Genomic DNA, 24,447 nt, shown 5'->3' on the forward strand with positions numbered 1-24,447 from the left:
TATATCTAATTTTTTATTTAGTGCAATATATTCTAACTCTCCCATCTTATTTCTTAGGCTCCTGGCATTTGCATATAGACATTTCAAACTGTGTTTGTTGCTCCTATTTACATCATGCTTAGTACTTGACAGTACTAATTTGCAATCTTTTGTCTGATTTTTATTTAGGGACACCTGATCTACTACAGTCTATTTTGCAACCTCACTATCAGGATACCCTATCTTCCCTGTTTTGGTGATATCTTTGAAAGATACCTTATCCTGAACAATGCGCTTTTGAGCAACTGGCGGCCTTCACCCCATTTCTAGTTTAAAAGCTGCTCTATCTCCTTTTTAAATGCCGATGCCAGCAACCTGGTCCCACCCTGGTTAAAGTGGAGCCCATCCTTTTGGAATAGGCTCCCCCTTCCCCAGAATGTTGCCCAGTTCCTAACAAAACCCTCCTCTCTGCACCATCGTCTCATCCACGCATTGAGACTCCAGAGCTCTGCCTGTCTCTTGGGCCCTGCGCGTGGAACAGGTAGCATTTCTGAAAATGCTACCCTAGAGGCTCTGGATTTGAGCTTTCTACCTAAGAGCCTAAATTTGGCTTCCAGAACCTCTCTCCCACATTTTCCTATGTCATTTGTACCCACATGTACCAAGACAGCCAACTCCTCCCTAGCACTATCTAAAATCCTGTGTAGGTGACGCGTGAGGTCTGCCACCTTTGCACCAGGCAGGCAAGTCACCAGGCGATCCTCACGTCCACCAGCCACCCAGCTATCTATATGCCTAATGATCGAATCATCAACTACAACAGCTGTCCTAACCTTTCCCTCCCTTGCAGCACTTGGAGACATATCCTTGGTGCAAGAGGATAGTACATCCCCTGGTGGGCAGGTCCTGGCTACAGGAGTACTTCCTACTTCACCAGGGTGATGCTCTCCTTCTAGGAGACCTCCCTCCTCCAAGGTAGCACAAGGGCTACCAGACTGGAGGTGGGACTTCTGTACAACATCCCTGTAGGTCTCCTCTATGTACCTCTCTGTCTCCCTCAGCTCCACCAAGTCTGCTAATCTAGTCTCAAGAAAATGGACACGTTCCCTGAGAGCTAGGAGCTCTTTGCATCGGGCACACACATATGACATCTCACCAACTGGGAGATAATCATATATGTGACACTCAATGCAAAAGACTGGATAGCACCCCTCTCGCTGCTGGACTGCTGACTCCACGTTAGTGTTTTTGAGTTTTTCAGTCATTTAAAACTTGCTACAGTATTAAGGATATTAGCCTAATATAAAAGTGTCTTATAGTTTATATAGTATATTGTATGATTTGGTTAGTGTTTCCTTCTTAGATGGTAATGAAATGTATTTAAAACTCTGTATGAGCACTCCTTGCTTGTTACCCTAATTACAGTAACTGACTATAAATGAAGAGTTGTCCTAGGGGTGGGTGGGAAGACTAAACTAGATCTTGCAGTGCCTGTTAGATTCTATCTGTTAATGCTGTGGTACAAAGTTTTTAAAACAAAGTGGAAAAGACTATGGAGATTAGTTGATAAAATTTGCTAACACTAACCTACAATTCCTCCTTTAAACCCCAATCTTTAAGTTCCCAAAGCAAAATAGCGTTCACTTACAAGAGAAATGTTCTCTTCTCTCGGAACTTCTCAGAAAAAGATAGATTTACATTCCTTAAACTTTCCTGAAGTAGTCTCTAGGATGCTTCTAATCGCTAGGAAACCTTTTACACAGAAATGTTACTTTCCATATCATCATGCTGATCAATCCATAGACTGGTGGGTTGTGTCCATCTACCAGCAGGTGGAGATAGAGAGCAATCCTTTTGCCTCCCTATATGTGGTCATGTGCTGCCGGAAACTCCCCAGTATGTTCTCTATCTCAGCAGGTGGTGGTCACACACAGCAGCAGCTCTGGCTAGGTCTCCAAGCCTAATTTTTAGGTTTTGTTGAGTACCTGGGGTTGAGGGCTCTTCTTGAGCAAGTGCAAACCTGGTGGTGCCAGGTCCCTCCTTTTCTCCCCCCTCCCGCTGGCTCCGTTTAAAAAAAAAAAAATGTGGACGTCTTTTAAGGGCGTTTATTTCAACGTTTTATTTCAGCGTTTGTTGCAGCTGCTCACTGGGACACCAGTTCGTTACAGCTCAGAGCGAGAAGCAGGTAATTTTACCTTTTTATAGCGGGCAGGGGGTTCCCTGTTCGGTCTCCACGTGGCCTATGGCGTCGGAGGGCGAGGGCGCGAAGATTCGCTCCCCGGTCCGTGTGTGTACGTCTAGCGAGGATGCGGGGGTTTCAAAACCTGAATCGCCTTTGTTGAGCATCAGTTTGGAGTCTGGTCAGTGTCCCGGTTCTTCCTCAGGTGCGGTGGTTTTTCCTGCCATAAACGCCCATCCCCCGCTGCTCACCCACTCCATGTTGGCCGGCCACTCTGCTCGGACGGCTTCTTCTTTGGAAGCCCTCGAGCTGGGAGATGTTAATACTATGGTCGCCCTTGATTCGGGCGACGGTAAGAAAGCGGCCAAAGTTAAGCGCCGTTCTTCCCGCGCGGCTCCTTCTCGGAGTTTCGCGCCGGACGCCATTTTGGATGCGCAGCACGTTTCTCCCCCGCTCTTGCGAGCGCCGGTTGAGGGTGCGTCTAGGGCCGTGGCCCAAGCTGCAGAAGTGCACAGTTCGGGGGGTTTCTCCCCTGAGTTCATTTTGCTGCTGCATCAGGCTTTTCTTATGCAAATCGCTGTCCCTGCCCCCCTGTCTGATAAAGGGGTTGAGGCCTCCGGAAGCAAACGCCCTCTGGTGGATTTCCAGGCCCTAGAGGACTCTGTCTCCTCTGATGTAGATGAGGGCAGCGTATCTGAGTTCTCCCAACGGTCCTTTGGGGATTCCTTGGAGGAGACGGATTCCCGCTCGGATGGAGCGGATGACCCCTCTGCAGCGCGGATCTTTCGCTCAGAGGATTTGCCCAACCTGTTAGTGCAGGCCATGAGCATATTGAAGATTTCCTCTCCGGAGGACGTCTCTCCCTCAGCCTCTGCTGGCTCTGCCATTATGCTGGGGACGAAGCGCCCGCCTGGAACCTTGCACGTGCATGAGGCCATGCGCACCTTGATTTCAGCTCAATGGGATGTCCCAGAAGCGAGCCTCAAAGTGGCTAGGGCTATGTCCCGCCTCTATCCTCTGCCTGAAGGTGGACGGGAGGCCTTTCTTTGGCCTACCGTGGATTCTTTAATCACTGCGGTGACTAAGAAAACGGCGTTGCCGGTGGAAGGTGGCACGGCCCTAAAGGACGCCCAAGACAGAAGATTGGAGGCGGCCTTAAGGTCGTTCTTCGAGGCGGCTGCTTTAAGTTTGCAGGCCTCAGTTTGCGGCTCCTATGTGGCCAGGGCGTGCCTGACAATTGTGCAGCGGGCTTCCCCCTCGGATCCTTCCTTGAGGGCTGATTGGCCGGCCCTGGAATCGGGCTTGGCTTATTTGGCAGACTTGCTGTATGATGTCTTGAGAGCCTCAGCTAAAGGTATGGCTCAGACAGTCTCTGCGCGGCTTTGGCTGAAGCATTGGTCTGCTGACCACGCCTCTAAGTCTCGCCTGGCTAAGTTGCCTTTTAAAGGCAAGCTGCTCTTTGGGGTCGAGCTGGACAAAATTGTGACCGATCTCGGCACGTCTAAGGGCAAGAGGTTACCAGAGGTCAGGGCTCGGGCCAGTGGTGCTCGCCCCAGTTCCTCCAAAGGACGGTTTCAGGAAGCCCGTCGGTATCGCCCGGGCAAGTCGGGCTCCTCTGCCCCCTCTTCCTTCAAGAGGAACTTCTCCCCCAAGCAGCATCCCTTTCGCAGAGATCGCCGTCCCGGAGGTGCGTCCTCTGGTCCTCCCCCAGGGTCTCGTACCCAATGACGGGGCCCTGGTCCATGGCCCAGTGCAGATTGGAGGACGCCTGTCCTCGTTTTTGGGCGAGTGGACCAGGATAACTTCAGACGCTTGGGTGCTTGAAGTCATCAGAGACGGCTACAAGCTAGAGTTCTGCCGACCCTTAAGAGACGGGTTTGCGCACTCTCCCTGCAAGTCTCCGGTCAAAGCTGTGGCAGTGCAGCAGACTGGACAATCTGATCCGCCTGGGTGCGGTCATTCCGGTGCCAGAAAATCAGCTTGGCAAGGGACGTTACTCCATTTACTTTGTGGTACCAAAGAAAGGAGGTTCTGTACGGCCTATCCTCAACCTCAAAGGGGTCAACCAGGCCTTGAAAGTTCGGCACTTCCGAATGGAGACTCTCCGCTCTGTGATAGCGGCAGTGAAGGCAGGGGAGTTCCTGGCATCCTTGGACATCAAGGAAGCTTACTTGCATATTCCCATCTGGCCTCCTCATCAACGCTTTCAGCGTTTTGCAGTCCTGGGCCGACACTTCCAGTTCAGGGCCCTCCCGTTCGGGTTGGCTACTGCTCCGCGGACCTTCTCCAAAGTAATAGTGGTCATCGCGGCCTTCCTACGAAAGGAAGGAGTACAAGTCCATCCTTATCTGGACGACTGGTTGATCCGAGCCCCCTCTTATGCACAGTGCGGCAGAGCTGTAGACCGGGTGATTGCTCTTTTGAGCTCCCTGGGGTGGATCATCAACTGGGAGAAAAGCCAGCTGCGCCCGACTCAGTCCCTGGAATATCTGGGAGTTCGTTTCGACACCCAAGTGGGCAGAGTGTTCCTGCCGGACAATCGGATTGTCAAGCTTCAGGCTCAGGTAGACCAGTTCCTAGTAGCCTCTCCTCTTCGGGCTTGGGACTATGTGCAGCTGTTGGGCTCTATGACGGCCACGATGGAAGTAGTGCCCTGGGCCAGGGCTCATATGAGACCACTACAACTCTCTCTGCTGCAGCGCTGGACTCCAATGTCGGAGGATTACGCTGTGCGCCTTCCCTTGGACCTAGCGGTGCACAAGGCGCTGAGCTGGTGGCTGAGGACAGACAAGTTGTCCGCAGGGATGCCTCTTTTGACCCCAGAGTGGGTTGTCGTCACGACGGACGCCTCTTTGACGGGCTGGGGAGCCCACTGCTTGGGAAGGACAGCGCAGGGGCTCTGGTCTCCTGTAGAGGCAAAGTGGTCTATCAACCTCCTGGAACTCAGAGCCATTCGGTTGGTGCTTTTGAAGTTTCTCCCGGTACTGGCGTTGAAGCCAGTACGGGTCCTGTCGGACAATGCCACGGCTGTGGCTTATGTCAATCGCCAGGGAGGTACCAAGAGCGCCCCTCTAGCCAAGGAGGCCATGAATCTATGCCAGTGGGCGGAAGCGAACCTGGAACAGCTGTCGGCGGCCCACATTGCCGGAGTCATGAATGTCAAGGCGGACTTTCTCAGTCGCCATACCTTGGATCCCGGAGAGTGGCAGTTATCGGCTCAGGCGTTCTTGGACATCACAAAGCGCTGGGGCCAGCTGAGCCTAGATCTGATGGCGTCATCGGCCAATTGCCAAGTTCCGCGTTTTTTCAGGAGAGATTGGGACCCTCGATCTCTGGGAGTAGATGCTCTCCTCCAACAGTGGCCGACACAGGAGCTTCTCTATGTGTTCCCGCCCTGGCCCATGTTGGGCAGGGTGCTAGACCGGGTGGCAAAGCATCCCGGCCGGGTAATCCTGGTGGGTCCGGACTGGCCCAGACGTCCCTGGTATGCGGACTTGATCAGGCTCTCAGTGGACAGCCCTCTGCGGCTGCCAGAGGAGCAGGGCCTATTGCATCAGGGTCCCGTGGTGATGGAGGATCCCTCCCCCTTTGGTCTTACGGCCTGGCTATTGAGTGGCAGCGTCTGAGGAAGAAGGGCTTCTCAGACAAGGTCATCGCCACTATGCTGAGAGCGAGGAAGCGCTCTACTTCTACTGCTTACGCCAGGGTTTGGCATACCTTTGCATCGTGGTGTGAGGCAGGCTCACTTTCTCCCTTCACTGCTCCAATTTCTTCAGTGTTGGCGTTCCTGCAAGAAGGTCTGGAGAAAGGCCTGTCGCTCAGTTCCTTTAAAGTCCAGGTAGCGGCTCTGGCTTGCTTCAGGGGCCGCCTGAAGGGTGCTTCCCTGGCTTCGCAGCCAGATGTGGTGCGCTTTCTCAAGGGAGTTAATCACCTGCGCCCTCCTCTGCACTCAGTGGTACCTGCGTGGAATCTCAATCTGGTGCTAAGAGCCTTGCAGAAGCCGCCTTTTTTTTTTTTTTTTTAGTTTTTTATTTATATAATTTTCAGAACCATACAAAACAAAATTTAAGACTTTTCTGTCATATAACAGGATATCTTGAAGAACAGTTGCATATTACAGTAAGTGGTCCTATCATAACTACCTCCTGTAGATCCCCCCCTCCCCTCTCCCCTCCCCCCCATTGTCCCTTTAACAGTCCTGAAGTCTCTGTTACTGCGCTGCTGTTGCGGACCAAGTGTTGTATTGTTCCCATATCTTCCTATGTTGGGCTAAGCGCCCTTTACTCATCGCTGTCAGCTTGGACATTAAGTGGATGTAGTTCAGTTTTTCCAGCACCACTGAAATGTCCGGTAGGCTAGGTTTTTTCCAGGATGCCGCCAGCACCAGCCTGCCCGCCACAAACACCTGAGTGGCAAACTGGTGGACGTGTGACGGAATCACTGGTGGTTTAAGGTGAAGTAGACAGTGTTCCGCTTTCAGCTGGTATTGTGCGGTCGTCACTAAATTTACAAAGTCCACTATTTTCATCCAGAATCTAGATGCATATACACAGGACCACCATATATGGTACATATCACCTTCCTCTCCACAGTCCCGCCAGCATTGGGAGGAACCTGTCCCAAACATCCTGGCCAGGCGGCTTGGGGTATAGTACCAACCGTACAACATCTTATGCCCATTTTCTATCATAGCACTAGAGATCGATACCCTAAGCAAGGATTTGAGAGCCCTTCCCCACAGTGCGGGATCATATGTTGTCCCTATTGCCACCTCCCATTTATGTATGTAATATTCTACGGGATCTTCTCGGGCCAACAAAGCCTTATATATTCTTGAGATGCCCCCCCTGTTCCCCCCTTTTGTCATCCCTATCTCTAGTTGTGTCTCGGCTAGCTCCAGCTCCTCCCTTGCTTTATTTTTGATAAAGTGCTGTACTTGATGATAATAAAAGGATTGCAAGGGAGAGAGCCCGTGTATTTGGCATAGTTCCGAGTAGGGTGGGACCGCACCCTCCTCACACATTTGTCCTAATTCACAGAGTCCCCAATCTTCCCATTCCTTATATACTTTATCTGATCTACCCGGCCCAAATTGGGGGGCGAATCTGAGAAATGTATGTTTGAAATATTTACGCTCTGGAAAAAACTGCTTCCTAACCTTGTACCAAATTGTTAATGGCCACTGCAGGAGAAGGGGACTTCTTTTAATTAATGCCCAGAGTGTGGGGTTAGGTAACCATGGTATTGCACGAAGTGGGTAGGGCTCCAACCAGCTTTGTTCTACCTCTGTCCAGAGTTTCCCTGTATTCTGAAGCCAGATTGCTAAAATTCGTAAGTGAGCTGCAGTCTGATACATCTGGAATTGGGGAACCCCCATGCCTCCCCGATCTCTAAATTGATACATCATCTCTCGCTTTACCCGTGGTGGTCTCTTCTTCCATATAAATGAGAACACCCTGCCCTGTAAGCCTCTGAAAAAGGCAGCTGGTATTTCGATTGGGAGGGCCGTGAATAGGTACAGCAGCTTCGGGAGCATCATCATCTTGACAGCGTTAATTCTACCCACCCAGGATAGTGTCAATCCCTCCCAACGCTCTAGGTCCCTAAAGAGCTCTCGCACCTTACTTGGAAAGTTATATTCAAATACCTCCTCCATTCGGCGTGGTAAACTGACCCCAAGATATTTGACAAACTTTTTAGCCCACCTATATGGGAATTGTGTCTTCAATGTTTCCAGGACTGTGTCAGGTAAGTTTATATCAAGTGCTTCGGATTTGGTAAAGTTAATTTTAAAGCCGGACACCGCCCCATATGCCTGTATTTCTTCCTCCAAAGCGGGGAATGCAACCAGGGGGTCCTTTAACAGAAGTAGGACATCGTCTGCAAACAATAGAATTTTCGTCTCAATACCCCCCCCAATAAGACCCCTTATTCTCTCATGTGCTCTAATCCTCGATGCCAGGGGTTCCATTACTAGGGCAAACAGAAGTGGCGACAGTGCACAACCCTGTCTGGTGCCCCTCTGCAGGGGAAAGGAGTTAGTTAATGTCCCATTGATCCGCACCGCTGCCCTCGGATTCTCATATATAAGTGACAGCCATTCCACGTACCGTCCCCCCACCCCAAACTTCTCAAGCACTGCGAAGAGAAATGACCAGCCGACCCGATCAAAGGCCTTTTCTGCATCTAAGGACAAAATACAAAGGGGAGACGTAAGTATTTGGGCCCCCTGAATAACCTGTAGCGCTCTCCTAATGTTGTCAAAGGTCTGGCGCTCGCGTACAAAGCCCGCCTGGTCTTCATGTATAAGCTGTGGGAGGTATTTCTGGAGCCTAGTGGCCATAATTTTGGAAAATATTTTATAATCTACTCCCAACAAAGAGATAGGCCTGTAGGAGCTACACAGCTGGGGATCTTTGCCTTGTTTAGGGAGAACCGTGATTGTAGCCAGATTCCATGTAGGTGGGATGCCCGTGGCCCTATCCAAAGAGTTAAACACCCGGAGCAGCAGAGGGACCAATTGTTTTTGAAAAGTTTTATAAAATTTATTTGTAAAGCCATCTGGCCCTGGAGCTTTATGCACAGAGAGCCCATGAATCGTCTGTTCTATCTCTTCTTGTGTTATGGGTTCCCCCAGTACCTGATTTGCTATGTCGGGGAGCCGCGGGAGCTCCACGCCCTCCAGATAATTACTAATCTCTTCAGTTGCACAGCTTGTTGTATCACTATATAAGGTCTTATAATATCCACTAAAGGCTGCATCTAGAAACTCGGGTTCTGAGTGCACCACTCCCCCTGCATCCCGTAGGCCCCCTATCAAGGTTCTGCTAGCATGTTGGGCCAATTTATGGGCTAGTAGTCTGCTAGGTTTGTTACCAAATTCAAAATGTTGTTGGCGTACCCTCTGTAATTTTTCTGCCAGATCTGCTAGTTCCAGTTCATGTATCTGAGTTCGGATTTTGTGTGCCTGCCCCCTCAGTTTCAGCGGGTTTTGATCTATTCCTTCTTGCAACAGTGTCTCCGTCTGTAGGAGTTGTTGGCGTAATTCCTTTTCTCTAGCACATCTCTCCTTCCATCTCCTCGCCCGCAGTGCGATCAGATGGCCCCTTATTACTGCTTTAAAGCCCTCCCATAGCACAGTTGGGGAGACCTCACCATTATCATTGAACAGGATATAATCCTGGATGGCCGATTCTATCTGGGAAATATTAGATGGATCCGCCAATAAAGCATCGTCCAAGCGCCACTGCCGTTTTGTTTTATTAGGGTCTAACCCCTTGATTGTTAATAGCACCGGAGAGTGGTCCGACCATGTATGAGGTAGTATAGTGTGTTCCCCCACCACCCCTAACAGAGATGCGTCCCCCATCCATAGGTCTATTCTAGAAGAGGATTGATGCACTGTAGAAAAATATGTATAAGCTCGCTGGGATGGATTGTCCCTTCGCCATAAATCTATAAGTTGCCATCGTGTTATAAACTCGTGGAGGTGTCGCCTGTCTTGTTTAGCGTAGTTCGCATTACGTGTCGTATTATCTAGTAGTGGATGCAAAGTGAGGTTGAAATCACCACCTATCAGGAGAGAACCCTCCAAATGCCGCAGCAGTATCTGATCTAGATCCGAGAGGAAGTCTCCCTGCTTAGTGTTAGGGCAATATATGTTCACCAGTGTGTAGGTCTTCCCCCCCATTGTTAAAACAATTAACAGATATCTCCCATTCTTATCCTTGATAACCTTTTGTACCTCCCAATTCTTGCCACTACAGAATGCTATCAGGACCCCTTTGCTTTTCGTATTATCTATATTGGAGGCGAAATATATGAGAGGGTATTTCTTATTAGCACATAGATATTCATGTCTGGGCTTTAAATGGGTTTCTTGTATCATCCCTATATCTACCCCAAGCCGCCTCAATTCCCGGAACAGTAACTGCCGTTTCCTAGGTATATTCAGCCCTCGGACATTGAGTGACATGCATTTAATATCTCCCATCACCTCTTACTATACATCCATCCTCCCTGCTTCAGCGCTTTTACTTTATTCATAACTTGTGTCCTATTTGCTGCTAGAGACATACATGGTTTGCTTCTATTTCTCATTACTCCCCCCTGTACTCCCCCCCCTCCCCACTTTCCCCCATACATTTTAGGCATCCCAAACAGAATCTCTATGGGTGCCTATTCAGAGAGGAAGGAACAGCTGGCCCTGCCCCGGGGCCCCACAACAAAAACACATCATAACTACCTCTTGTCCAAAAGCTGGAATTCTGCTCAACATTTTCAACATCCAGCAACAATTTTAAAGGTAATAACTTTCCCGAATATAAAGTTTGTGCCTCGTCAGGTGATCTTTGAGGCCGATTGTTGTCGTTGTAGTCTTTTCCGGCCGTTTCCCACTCGTTGCCATTTTGGTGGGAGGGAGCGGGAGTTTGGTCTTGCTCCCGAACTGGCCTCCCGCCTGTCACTCTCATCTGCGGACTCCGGGCATACTGCTCTGGCTTCCAAAAGAGACTGAATCTGATGTTGTTTGCCATCTTTGTAAAATACCAAAGCGAAGGGGTGCCGCCATCTGTACTGGATCTTCTGCTCTCTAAGATATCTCGTGAATGGCCGCAAGTCCCCTCTCCTTCTCAGCGTCGCCGCTGCCAGGTCCTGATATATTTCAACATGGTAGGAATCCCATTTAAAGTCTGAAGTTTGTCGCATCAGTTTCAGTATTTGTTCCTTTAGTTTGTAGCTACTGAAGCAGGCAATGATATCTTTGGGTCTATTACTTCTTACCGGTCCCAGTGCCCGGTGTGCCCTCTCCAATTGCACTGCCTCAGGTTCCATATTGGCCCCGTTCTGTGTGAACAGTTCTTGTATTATTTTTTGTACTACTTGCTCACTGTCCTGGTATAGAGGTGTGTCCGGTAGGCCTCGAAATCTCAAATTGTTGCGGCGTCCCCGATTCTCCAGATCTTCCAGTTTATCTTGTAATATTTGCTGTTCGCTCCGGAGTTCAGTGATATGTTGGTCCATCGAGCCAAGGGCCTCGCTGTGGGCTTCCACTTGGGCCTCCGTGTCCTCTAGCCGCACTCCCAGCTCTCTTATCTCGTCGCGCAAGTCTGTGCCCAACTTAGCTACCTCAGCTCGCAGTGCCTTGAGGTCAGCGCTGATGTTTTGCAGGCATAATTGCAGGCTGGGCTGCTCTTCTTCTGTGAGTTCTGTTACCGATCGCTGTTCCAGCGTTGGCTCCTGGGGTTTTGCTTTCTCTGTCAATTCTTTATTTTTCCGTGCGTCGGCCATTTTGTTTTTTATCGGGGTCGCGCCTCCGGCGAATGCAAACCTTGAAAGATCAGCCACAGTTCGGCGAAAATTCATGCGCTTTCGTGGTACGAATTCCCGCTTTAGTGCTGCCGTCAATTTTAGCTTTCCAGCTTAGCTTTGGATCGCGAACGCGATCGTTTTTGCCGCGAGGCCACCGGAGCTAGCTTTTCAGGTGTCCATGCTGCCCGGTGACGTCACTTCCTCCAGCCAGAAGCCGCCTTTTGAACCCTTGTCGAGGGCATCTCTGAAAGACCTGACGTTGAAAGCAGTCTTTTTGGTGGCTATCACTTCAACCAGAAGAGTTTCCGAGCTCCAGGCGCTATGTCGAGAGCCCTTTCTGCAGTTCACTGAAGCAGGAGTGTCTATTCGCACAGTGCCTTCCTTCCTTCCCAAGATTGTTTCTCGCTTCCATGTGAATCAGCAGCTCTGTCTCCCATCCTTTCGTAGGGAGGACTACCCAGAGGAGTACTCTGCTCTCAAATATCTAGATGTGAGACGAGTCATCATCAGATACTTGGAAGTGACCAATGATTTCCGGAAGTCGGATCATCTGTTTGTCCTGTTTGCAGGTCCTCGTAAGGGTCTGCAGGCTGCTAAGCCTACAGTGGCAAGATGAGTCGAGGAAGCCATTGCAGCGGCTTATGTGGCTGCGGGGAAGGTGCCGCCTATCCGACTGAAGGCTCACTCCACTAGAGCTCAGGCGGCCTCGATGGCAGAGGCCGGGTCCGTCTCCTTGGAAGAGATTTGCAAGGCGGCAACTTGGGCATCGCCTCATACCTTCTCCAGGCATTACCGCTTGACTGTGGCTGCTCGGGCGGAGGCCCGGTTTGGAACTTCACTGTTGCGGTCAGGGATTCCTATGTCCCGCCCTGGGTGAGTACTGCTTCGGTGCATCCCACCAGTCTATGGATTGATCAGCATGATGATATGGAAGGTAAAATTATGTATCATACCTGATAATTTTCATTCCATTAATCATAGCTGATCAATCCATAGCCCCTCCCAGATATCTGTACTGTTTTTATTCTGGTTGCATTTCAGGTTCAAGTTTAGTCTTCAGTTCCTGGTCAGGAGGACTTCGTGTTCAAGTTTTTTCAGTTGGATTCTTCAGGAGTTGAGACGATTTTGTGTTACAGTGAGCTGCTGCATTCCTCTCCCCTCCGTTTTACGGGGCTGGATTGAGACCTAAATTCTGCCGGCGCTCCCTCCCGCTTCGGCGGTGTTAGGGGTCAGTCAGCTCCTCCCGTGGTTGCGGTTGCAGGATAAGCCAGATCCCCCTGCATCGGCGGGGTGGTGTCCCTCCCCCGCTCCGCGGGGATGAGCTGGACGGATTCCCCTCCCCCACTTGTGTGGGGATGAGCTGGGTTAATTCCCCTCCCCCGTTTCGGCGGTGGTGAGCTGGGCAGAGTGTCCCTTTGTGGGTGTAATTTGCTAAGTGCTGAGTCCTGCGGATGGAGCTTTGATATTGATATACTGAGGAGTTTCCGGCAGCACATGACCACATATAGGGAGGCAAAAGGATTGCTCTCTATCTCCACCTGCTGGTAGATGGACACAACCCACCAGTCTATGGATTGATCAGCTATGATTAATGGAAAGAATATTATCAGGTATGATACATAATTTTACCTTTTCAAGTGGAAGAGATTTTCCCTCTGGTGTGCAGCCAAAGCACTTAACCCTGGTAAGTGCTCTCTTGTCACCCTTATGGAGTACCTCCTTCATCTTTCTGATTCTGGCCTCAAAACGAACTCATCCCCCATCCCCTTTTTAGACCCTCGTGTTCCTTCCCCTGTTTTTCAGTCTCCACGTTCACTCCTCCACCCTCCCGGGACAGTTAATTTGCATTAATATCCACTCTCCCGGGACAGGTAATTTGCATAAATGTGCTGTTTCCCAGAGAAATGATAAGCCTGGAGGGCCAAATACCATCTCATTAGCCTGGCACTATGATTTTTCATTAGACCTAACTACTGTAGTGGAACATGGTCCGTGGTGAGAGTAAAGTGTCTCCTCAAAATTAATATCTCTAATGCCTATTTTACTGCCAAGCACTCCTTTTTGGTGGTAGAATATTGTTGCTCGGCTTCAGTTAGCTTCCTACTGAGATACAGGATCAAGTGTTCCTCTTCTTCTACTCCTTGACTTAGCACAGCCCTTAAGCCCACCCATTAGTCATTAGTTTAGAGAATGAATTCCCAATTAAGGTTTACACTTTTCAGCACAGGATCCTTACACAAGGCCTCTTTCAATTTAATAAAAGTGCGGTCTCCCACCTTATCCAATTTTAACCTGTTGGGCTGGGAATTTCATAACAGTGCCGTAAGATCAGCATCTAGCTGTACAAACTTAGGTATGAACTTTCAATAGTAGGAACGCTCATTTCTTGGTCCCTATACAGGAAGGGGTGCAGGTGGGGTCGGGGTTGGGAGGGATGTGTATGCACGCTCTCCTATCTTCTTACTTTATCAGTGTAACTAGTAAAAAAGGCCCGTTTCTGACACAAATGAAACAGGCGCTAGCAAGGTTTTCCTCGGAGTGTGTGTGTTTGAGAGAGAGTGTGTGTGTCATAGAGAGAATGAGACAGAGACAGTGTGTGAGAGAGACAGAGTGTCTGTGTGTGTGAGACTCTGTGTGTGTGTGACAGAGAGATAGAGTGTGATAGACAGGGAGTGCGTCAGAGAGAGTGTATGTGAGAGCCAGTGAGTGAGTATGAGCCCCCATCCTCCCTCTCCCCTGCCCCACCTCCAGCCATCCATGTCCAGCGACCCTCCCCTCCAGCTACCCATGTCCAGCGCCCCCCCCCCCCCCCCCCGGCACATCAAACCCCCTCACCGGCACATCAAACCCCATCACCACCCGCAGCTGCCAGTGGTAACGCTGTCTGGCCACTGCTGCTTCCCCTGTTGAGCAGCAGTGGCCCCTACAAAAAGAAAAGAAGCGATAAATGTTTTTAAACCCAGCCCAAATCATTCGCAAATGCTCGAGTCGTACAACGCAGTCTCTGCAGCCGCTCCTCCTCTCGCCTGTCACTGCGCTTCTCCGGAGTCTTACTCCAGCAGGGGCAGTGACGTGAAGGCGAGAGGAGGAGCGGCTGCAGAGACTGCGTTGTAAGACTCGGGCATTTGCAAATGATTTGAGCTGGGTTTAAAAACATTTATCGCTTCTTTTCTTTTTGTAGCGGCCGCTGCTGCTCGAAAGAAGAAGCAGCAGCGGCCGGACAGCGTTACTACTGGCATCTGCGGGTGGTGATGGGGTTTGATGCGCCGGGGGGGGTGTTGATGTGCTTGGGGGGGAGGGGGTGTTTGATGTGCCGGGGGGGATTGGGTGATGCGCCGAGGGGGGGGGGGATTCTGTGGTGCCGCGCTTGTATTTTTTTGATGCGCCGCTCCCTGCCACTTGCTCCGAAGTGGCAGGGAGCGGCGCACTGACAGCTGATTCCCAGGCAGGGGGAGGAGTAGGGAAACGCGCATGCTTTCCTTACTCCTCCCCCTGCCTGGGAATCAGCTGTTAGTGACGTCATCCTGGCTACGGAGCCTAGCTCAGCAACTCCAGGAGCCACGGACACAGGCAGTCCCACATTAGAACGTTGGTGGTGAGAATTATTATATAGGATTGTGTGCCTTTCCTGTAATTAATGGAGCTCCTTTCTTTTCTGAAAATTTTAGATTGTGCACCGCTCTGCTCTGCTATGGCAGCTAGAGTGGTATAGCAAGTATTAATAAACCATAATCTTTTACTCTGATCACACTCAATATTTGGTTTGTATTCCTTCTAACTGAGGAATCTGGAAGACCTATCACTTTGTTGCGGTCCACGGAATCTGTTCCCAGTTTAATGCCCCAGAAAATGGAGTCCCCTATCAGCAAGACCTTTCTGTTTTGAGATGTTTTGGGAATGTGATTTGCTTTGAGTTACTGTCTTTGACTTTGTCTTCACTTTTTTTCTGATTTCTTGAGCATCATATTGTTCTAATGCTACAAAAGAATTTTGTAGGGCGGATGCCTCTGTGTGACAGGTCACAGTCTACCAGAGCCTACTGTAGCCCATTTATTTATGGGTAGCTTTATTCTCTGTGGCAGAGGGGGTAAATTGGTCAGATGGTGTATAGTCTTGGTTGCTGCTTTAATTGCAGCCAGTTCTTGTTTTAGTTTGATGAGCTCTGCTTGTATAGCAGAGACTTGTAGACAGATGGGGCAGTCTCTCCATGATTTGCCAATTAGGTTGAAGGCTCCACAGCTACTGAAGTATGATCATGAATACCAATCAACTAGATTACCCAAGTAAATTTGACAGAACAGCTCTAAATGGTGTATTGGGAGTGCTATAAAGGAAATGCAGGCTATGGGGTGGGTAAAGGGTCTGGGTAGTTTGATAGCACAGAATAAGGAGAACCCTGCATCTTTGCCCATTTATCTTCCATCCCATGCTAGCATAATCAGATTTTCACCCATTTTATAGAACTTTGTTCACAAAAATGGTATATTTCAGCACATTGATCATTAGTCACGGACTAGTGGCATACTGGCATGGGGGGGGGCTGGGCCCTTAGGCACTCAGAGAGTTGTCCACATGGACCCTGGGCAGGCCAAATTCTCCCTATCCAGCATAAGCTTCCTTATCCTCCTTTCATCTCAGCCTACTGCTGTAATCCCCTGCGGAGCGCTGGTAGCTTCTTTCTTTGCTCCTGCTTGTCCTCAGCCAGCTCTGGTCATCTACATACAAGTACTTTCTGTAACTCATGAGATTCAGCACCCACACTTTGCTCTGCAGGGGATTGAGGCAACTGGGAGAAAGCTGATGCTGGGGGTAGCTGGGAGAAGAGATTTATGTGCTAACGCAGGTTTTAGAGATGGAGCAGGTGGGAAGGGATTGAGGATGAGAAGAGGTCTGATGCTGTGGCTGAGTGTCTTGGGGATTCTCCGAGGACAAGCAGGCTGCTTGTTCTCACTGATGGGTGACGTCCACGGCAGCCCCTCCAATCGGAAACTTCACTAGCAAAGGCCTTTGCTAGTCCTTGCGCGCCCATGCGCACCGCGCATGCGCGGCCGTCTTCCCACCCGAACCGGCTCGTGTTCGTCAGTCTTCTTTTGTCCGCGCTTGGTACGGTCGTGTTTGCGCCGTTCACGCCCCTTAAGTTGACCCTCGCGCATCTTTTGACTTTTTCGCTAAAAAAAAAAACCCAAGGATTTCGGAGAAGGACCTTTCGGTCTTTTTCCCTTCCCCGTATTTCCAGTTTTTGGCCCCGATAAGTTTTCTTTCGTTTTCGGGATAGGCCCCTTTGAGGCCTCGGGTCGAGTTTTTTCTCCCCCTCTTTTTGGTGCCTTACCGCAATTACGAGTTTTGATTTCGCCGGCGTGATTTTTCCGCCCATGTCATCGAAGTCTCCCAGCGGCTTCAAGAAGTGCACCCAGTGCGCCCGGGTAATATCGCTCACTGATAGGCACACGTCGTGTCTTCAGTGTCTGGGGGCTGGGCACCGCCCGCAGGCCTGCAGTCTTTGCGCCCTTTTACAGAAAAGGACTCAGGTAGCGAGATTGGCCCAGTGGAACGTTTTGTTCTCGGGCTCTTCGTCGGCATCGGCACCGGGAGTATCGAGTGCGTCGACGTCGACAGCGTCAAGACCTCCGCCCTCGGCCGCGACTGTATCGGTTGCATCGAGGCATCGACCCTCTGCATCGTCGGGACCGAGACATCGGAAGGCTGCGTCTGTGGTACCGGGACCTCCACTAGTGCTGATGTCGTCGGACGGTGGTGCTTCGCCTGGAGTGCAGGTGAGGGCTGTCCATGGTGGCGGTGAGCCTTTGGGTGGGTCTCCCCCTACCCTGAGGGCTCCTGCGGTACAGCCCCCCCACCCCCCCCCCCCCCCCCCCCGAGACCGACCTTCTTCGGCCTTGGCCCCGAGGAAGCGACGGCTGGATTCTACGTCCTCCTCATCGGTACCGGGAAGCTCCGGTGACATGCTTCGTTTGTAAAAGTCAAAGAAGCATCGACACCGGTCTCCTTCCCGCATCGGTACAGAGAGCTCTGGGTCGCCGACAGATCTTCCAGGTGTGGGGCACCCTCTTGGTAGATCTCTTTGCATCTCGAGCCAACCACAAAGTCCCTCAGTTCTGTTCCAGGCTTCAGGCCCACGGCAGACTGGCATCGGATGCCTTCCTCCTGGACTGGGGGGAGGGTCTACTGTATGCTTATCCTCCCATACCTCTGGTGGGGAAGACTTTGTTGAAACTCAAGCAAGACCGAGGCACCATGATTCTGATTGCTTCTTTCTGGCCACATCAGATCTGGTTCCCTCTTCTTCTGGGGTTGTCCTCCGAAGAACCGTGGAGATTGGAGTTTTTTCCGACCCTCATTACTCAGAACGAGGGATGCGCTTCTGCATCCCAATCTCCGGTCTCTGGCTCTCACGGCCTGGATGTTGAGAGCGTAGATTTTGCCTCCTTGGGTCTTTCTGAGGGTGTCTCCCAGGTCTTGCTTGCTTCCAGGAAAGATTCCACTAAAAAGAGTTACTTCGTTCTATGGCAGAGGTTTGCCGTCTGGTGTGACAGCAAGGCCCTAGATCCTCGCTCTTGTCCTACACAGACCCTGCTTGAATACCTTCTGCACTTGTCTGAGTCTGGTCTTAAGACCAACTCTGTAAGAGTTCATCTTAGTGCGATTAGTGCATACCATTACTGTGTGGAAGGTAAGCCGATCTCGGGACAGCCTTTAGTTGTTCACTTTATGAGAGGTTTGCTTTTGACAAAGCCCCCCATCAAACCTACAGTGTCATGGGATCTCAATGTCGTTCTCACCCAGCTGATGAAACCAACTTTCGAGCCACTGAATTCATGCCATCTGAAGTACTTGACCTGGAAGGTCATTTTCTTGGTGGCAGTAACTTCAGCTCGCAGAGTCAGTGAGCTTCAAGCCTTGGTAGCTCATGCTCCTTATACCAAATTTCATCATAACAGAGTAGTTCTCCGTACTCACCCTAGGTTCTTGCCGAAGGTGGTGTCGGAGTTCCATCTGAACCAGTGAATTGTCTTGCCAACATTCTTTCCCTGTCCTCATACCCGCCCTGCTGAACGCCAGCTGCACACATTGGACTGCAAACGAGCATTGGCCTTCTATCTGGAGTGGACAGAGCCCCACAGACAGTCCGCCCAAATGTTTGTTTCTTTTGATCCCAACAGAAGGGGAGTGGCTGTCGGGAAACGCACCATCTCTAATTGGCTAGCAGATTGCATCTCCTTCGCTTACGCCCAATGTGGGCTGACTCTTGAGGATCATGTCACGGCTCATAGTGTTAGAGCCATGGCAGCGTCAGTGGCCCACTTGAAGTCAGCCACTATCGAAGAGATTTGCAAGGCTGCGACGTGGTCATCTGGCCACACATTCACATCGCATTACTGCCTACAGCAGGATACCCGACGCGACAGTCTGTTCGGGCAGTCGGTGCTGCAGAATCTGTTCTGGGTTTAGAATCCAACTCCACCCCCCAGGCCCATTTTTATTCTGTTCCATGCTGCACTCTCAGTTAGTTGAATAAGTTTAGGTCAATCTCAGTTATGTCCTCGCCATTGCGAGGCCCAATTGACCAATGTTTGTTATTTTGAGTAAGCCTGGGGGCTAGGGATACCCCATTTGTGAGAACAAGCAGCCTGCTTGTCCTCGGAGAAAGCGAAAGTTACATACCTGTAGAAGGTATTCTCCGAGGACAGCAGGCTGATTGTTCTCATCAACCCACCCGCCTCCCCTTGTATCTTCCCTTGTCTATGTCTTTGCTATGTACTGGACTGACGAACACGAGCGCGTTCGGGCGGGAAGACGGTCGCGCATGCGCACAGTACATGCGCACGCAAGAGCTAGCAAACGCTGTTGCTAGTGAAGATCTCCGATCGGAGGGGCTGCCGTGGACGTCACCCCATTCGTGAGAACAATCAGCCTGCTGTCCTCGGAGAATACCTTCTACAGGTATGTAGCTTTCGCTTTATACTAAAAAGATATGCCTCCAGGAGGGGGGACATGTTTTGCATGGCATGGGCCCCCTTCTGGGAATCACTGACTCCAACAGCACACAGTAGGATTATGAATTCCTGAAGTGGGGGGGGGAGTTTGGGAGGGATGGTGGGGTTAGTGGGACGGGGATCAACTATTGTTTAACCTAAGACACTGCAACATTCTGTTATGTTATCTGTAATTGATTCAATGGTCAGATCTTCTGTAGTTTTCATGTTAATTCACTTGTATAATCATTTTCACTGTCAATAAACAAGTATTTGGAAAAAATATATTTACATTAACTGCCCTTATGGACTAACCCATTTCTTTGTCCTTGCCTATCCCTTACCATTTATGGTGCTCACCTATTTGTAATTTAAATGTTGTAAGCCACATTGAGCCTGCCAGCGGTGGGAAATTGTGGGATATAAGTGCTGTAAAATAATAAATAACTTAAATATTAATAGAGAAATATTGTTTTTGCAGGTTCCAGACTACTATGATATCATCAAAAATCCTATTGCCTTGAATGTTATTCGTGAAAAAGTGAACAAATGTGAATACAAGTTAGCTTGTAAGTTGTGGGATTTTTCATTTATTTTATTTGTGTTTTGTGTCATATGTTCATGGTGACATACAAGTAAGTGTGCTCTGGCTAGTCTTTCAAATCAGGATATGATCCAAGAGATCTGAGTTGCTTTCTTCTGTTTGATGGAGCACAAAGGTGCTATAGAAGTGATGCAGTTGGTCCAAAACCAGTAGAAAAGGAAGCAGCAGGTTAAAAAATAAAAAGCTGCTCCTTGAAAATTCATGCTGCCTGAGAGGTCAATGTAATTGGAGTAGAGAGAATAGACAGAGCTCTGCTTCTGCCAGTCGCTGACTTACCAGGGCAGAATTCTGCTTTGGGAACCATTGAATTAGCACATCTAAGAGGGCTTGATCTGAGTGTGGGAAATGTGCTTATCAAGAACTCTTCCCTGTAGACTCCCAGTGCGAGAACTTTTTAACTGGAGTAAGATTTGTACAAAAGAAAGAAAAGTGAGGAAGAGAAAAAAATATATACTGAACCTTCTTTTCAAACGTTTGCTTCAACAGCTGAATTTATCAGTGACATTGAACTCATGTTCTCAAACTGCTTTGAGTACAACCCTGACCACACCAGTGAAGCAACAGCTGGAGCAAGGCTTCAGGCTTTCTTCTTTAGCCAGGCTCAGAAACTTGGACTGCACATCTCACACAGCAATATGGACCAGTCCATTCATCCAGCCAAAAGGTCACGCATCTGACAACATGGATACCCCAGCATCCCTTGCAAACTACCATCGTGAATGGGAAACCTAGAATCATGCTGAAGAACAGCCACCTGCTCTTCTTAAGGCAATAAAGACCGTTCTTAGCAGGGCCCTGCACTCTATTCTCATTTTTAATATTGTCAAGCACTCAGGAGACTGTAGGAAAGATTTCCTTTGCTACAGTTTTTGTTCAGCTTTTCATACGTTTTTGATATGGATATTGGATACAGTACTGGTTTACATAGATTTTTGTACATTTTCTTTTTCAAAGCATTCATGTGCCCAGGTTTATCTACCTGGAATTTTTTTAATCTTCTCTTGTACCTTGTGATTTATTTTTATAGAAGCATTGATTGTATGTGGATTGAATTGACAAGATAAAATATTCTCCTCCAATACAATTTCAAAAGCTGTGCAAAATGCCTGTAAAAAGTTTTGGTGAGCATCTGTTTTTTGACACTACACATGAATGTGTACAATGGCATATTCTTTCAGGTACTGTACCAATACTGGCTGTCTATAAAATATTTATTTAGCATTCAAATAATTTTTTGAATTTTTTGTTTATATTTATGAAAATTTGTACCTAAACAGTCCCTTAACTTTCCATAGACTCTTCCCTTATTTTTTGTCAGTTTATGGCTTTTTGATAACCTGATAAAATAAAACCTAAATGGTTCTTCCAGTACCAAGGACTTTAAAAGACTAATACTAATTTTAGGTGCATTTCACATGTACAAATAAACTGATTTGTCTTTCAAAGCAAATATGATTTTTTTCTTTAACATAATCAGCTTAATAAATGCTTTAAAAAAAAAAAACCATACCTGCAACAGAAGTTGGCTGCATAACCCTGAAACAATTTCTTCTGGGGGAATTCTGCACAACATATTTGAAAGTTCTGTGCACACAAAATATGTAAAAATTCTGTATTGTTCATTTGTAGGGTTTGTGCAGAATTTACTCACATAAGGTCTGAAATCCACTCCTGTCTATTCCTTCCTCAGGCTCTAGCCTCCCCAATTCCATTTTACTGTAATGGCAGTTCTCTTTACCTTTAACTCCCAGCAAGACACTAATTTTATCTGCCCCCCAAAGTCTTCTCCCACATGCAGTTCCCCCCACCTCGCTCTTCCTCCCCCAAGACACATACCTCTACCTCTCATTCTTTTTTTCTCTTCTCTCCAGCTATCATTGTATCTCTTCCCCACCGTCCTCATGGCACACCTTCAAGCTTGATCTTCCCCCACATTAGCGACACACACTCAATTTGTTCTGCCCCTCCCCTCCAAAATCCCCATGATGCACACTCAACTTTTGCTGCCACCCACCCCCCAAAATCCCCAAGGCACAATCTTACTTTGCCCCATTTACTTTCCCACCTCCCTCCCCATGGTATCCTCAGCCGGCATCATCTGTTTCTCCTCCCATGCAGGGTCTGCATGGCAAGAGGAGAAGAGAGTGAACCATAAGGACATAAGAATAGCCATACTGGGTCAGACCAATGGTCTATCTAGCCCAATATCCTGCTTCCAGCAGTGGCCAATCCAGGTCACAAGTACCTGGCAGAAACCCAATTAGTAGCAACATTCCATGCTAAAAGAGTTACCATAAACCCCCACAGTAGGAATCGAACCCACAACTGTGGTATTCAGGCACCACAGCCCTAGCCCCTACACCAAACAGGCAGCTAAACCACTGCACATTGGGTAACTTCCTTCTCCTCTACCAGCCCTAGACCCAACTGTTTATGTGAACTGAACAGACCTCCATACAGCTCTGCTGTTCACATAAACAGTCTGGTCTAGGGCCGGAAGAGACCTGATGTACAGTGGTTCACTTCCTCCCCCTCTTTCTGCATGATCTCTGCAGGAGAGGAGAGATACCCTAATGCTGGCACCTTCAGAGAATTCTGCACAGCAAATACAGAGTTCTGCGAGGGTGAAAAATTCAGCACAAATTCTGCATTGCGCAAAATTTCCCCAGAAGTAAACAATTACTACCTTCTTTTGGTTTTGCCTCCTAAGTGGGCTTATATCAGCGTTTCCCAAGTCAGTCCTAGAGTACCCCCTTCCTATTCAGGTTTTCAGGATATCCACAATGAATGTGCATGAAAGAGATATGCATACAATGGAGGCAGTGTATGCAAATAAATCTCATGCATATTTATTGTGGATATTCTGAAAACCTGACTGGCAAGGGGGGTACTCCAGCACTGACTTGGGAAACAATAGCTTATATCCACTAATTTTCTTTCACCATCCTTTTATTGTAAAGAGGAGAGGCACCATAAATCTGCCACTTAGTGCCTTCATTTGCAGCTTTTTGTGTATTTGTCCCTTTAACATATTGTAGTGGTTAACCATTTGTTGTAAAATCAAACACATGCTATTTACAGCCTGTCTATGAGTTTTTGTAAATTAGGTTTAATCTTGTGAACTATTTATTTTTTCTCCAAAGACGAGCAGGATAGCAAGCCCTCGCTGCATGGGTAATGTCACTGATGAGGCATGTGTGGGATAGCCACTCCAACTTAGTAATTACTAGAAGAGTTTTTAGTTGCTTCTCTGAACATGAATGCCACGTCCCACCTACCTGTGTTGCATAGGACCACTTCAGTCTCTTTTTCCACCCTGCCTGGTCATGTGTCACCATAGATAGCATCAAAAGGCAATTTTTGCCCATTAAAGTTTTCCTCGCATAGTCCTGTTGCTGTCATTTGGTACTTTATTCTGGTAGTGCCTTAGATAGCTTTTCAGCCATTTTCAAGTTTCCTTTATTTTTTGTACTCAGCCCGTTGTAGACAGCTTGAGGATTTGTGCTTCCAATCAGGATATTTATTGTCAAACCTGAGTCATTTGATTTTTGCATAGACTATTTTTCTAAACAATATGTCTCAGAATAAAGCCCCTAGCAGCTTTAAGAAGCACACCTGGTGTATGCAACAGGACCATATCCATCATGGATACTCATAATTGGTGCCTGCAATGCCTGGGACCCAACCATGGTCCCTCTCATTGTAAATTGTGTCCATACATGTCCAAGAAAGGTCTTCATGGTCATGAAAAGCAGCACAAATGTATTTTTGGCACTGGAAAGTCCAGTCCATCAACTGAAGTGTTGGTCTTCATGGGTTCCAAAGCTGATCAGGTGCTGAGAATGCATCTGCATCAAGAGTGCATCATTAACCCTCAACATCGAGCATCAATTAGAGGCCATCGGGATCAGTCATAATCAAAGTCCTGCCCAAAGAAGAGAAAGGGTTCAATTTTAGTGTTGAGGACTTGTGATGTCAAATGCCAAGTGGAGGCTGGTATGTATTGATATTGTGATCTGAAGCACAAAGAGCAACAATCTTCCGCACTGTACAACAGAAACAAGGAACAGCGAAGGAGACGAGCACATAATGACTAGGAAATCAAGGTGCTGCTGTCAATATTTTATTGGTTGATCAGCCTCTGAGGACCCGAGACCTGGCATCCAACATTCCTCAAATGGCTAAGGAAGACATAGCCATGTGTATTCTCCATAATTTTGTCAGTGACAGCCTTCAAGGAGCAGCCCAGGAGTAGATTCAGTGAGTGGATGGATTGCTTCATTGCTCAGTGCAATGCTCTGACTTCAACATCCCTTCCCTTGTGCTTCTCCCAATCAAGATAAGGCTCTTGTTTTTGTCCCAGACAGCAGAGCATCTGAAGGACC

General features: G+C 48.6%; 1 protein-coding gene across 1 annotated transcript in view; it reads left to right on the plus strand.

The window, feature by feature from the left end:
- The window catches only part of BAZ1A (bromodomain adjacent to zinc finger domain 1A), a 763,171-nt gene extending 741,672 nt beyond the window's left edge, over nucleotides 1-21,499 (plus strand). Inside the window, 2 exon segments of the mRNA XM_030214053.1 lie at nucleotides 19,940-20,027; nucleotides 20,549-21,499. Of these exon segments, the coding sequence (XP_030069913.1) occupies nucleotides 19,940-20,027; nucleotides 20,549-20,739 (279 nt within the window). The 3' untranslated portion in view covers nucleotides 20,740-21,499.
- The last annotated feature ends 2,948 nt before the right edge of the window (nucleotides 21,500-24,447 follow it).

Source organism: Microcaecilia unicolor, chromosome 9 (assembly GCF_901765095.1).
Source record: "Microcaecilia unicolor chromosome 9, aMicUni1.1, whole genome shotgun sequence".
Classification (NCBI taxonomy): Eukaryota; Metazoa; Chordata; class Amphibia; order Gymnophiona; family Siphonopidae; genus Microcaecilia; species Microcaecilia unicolor.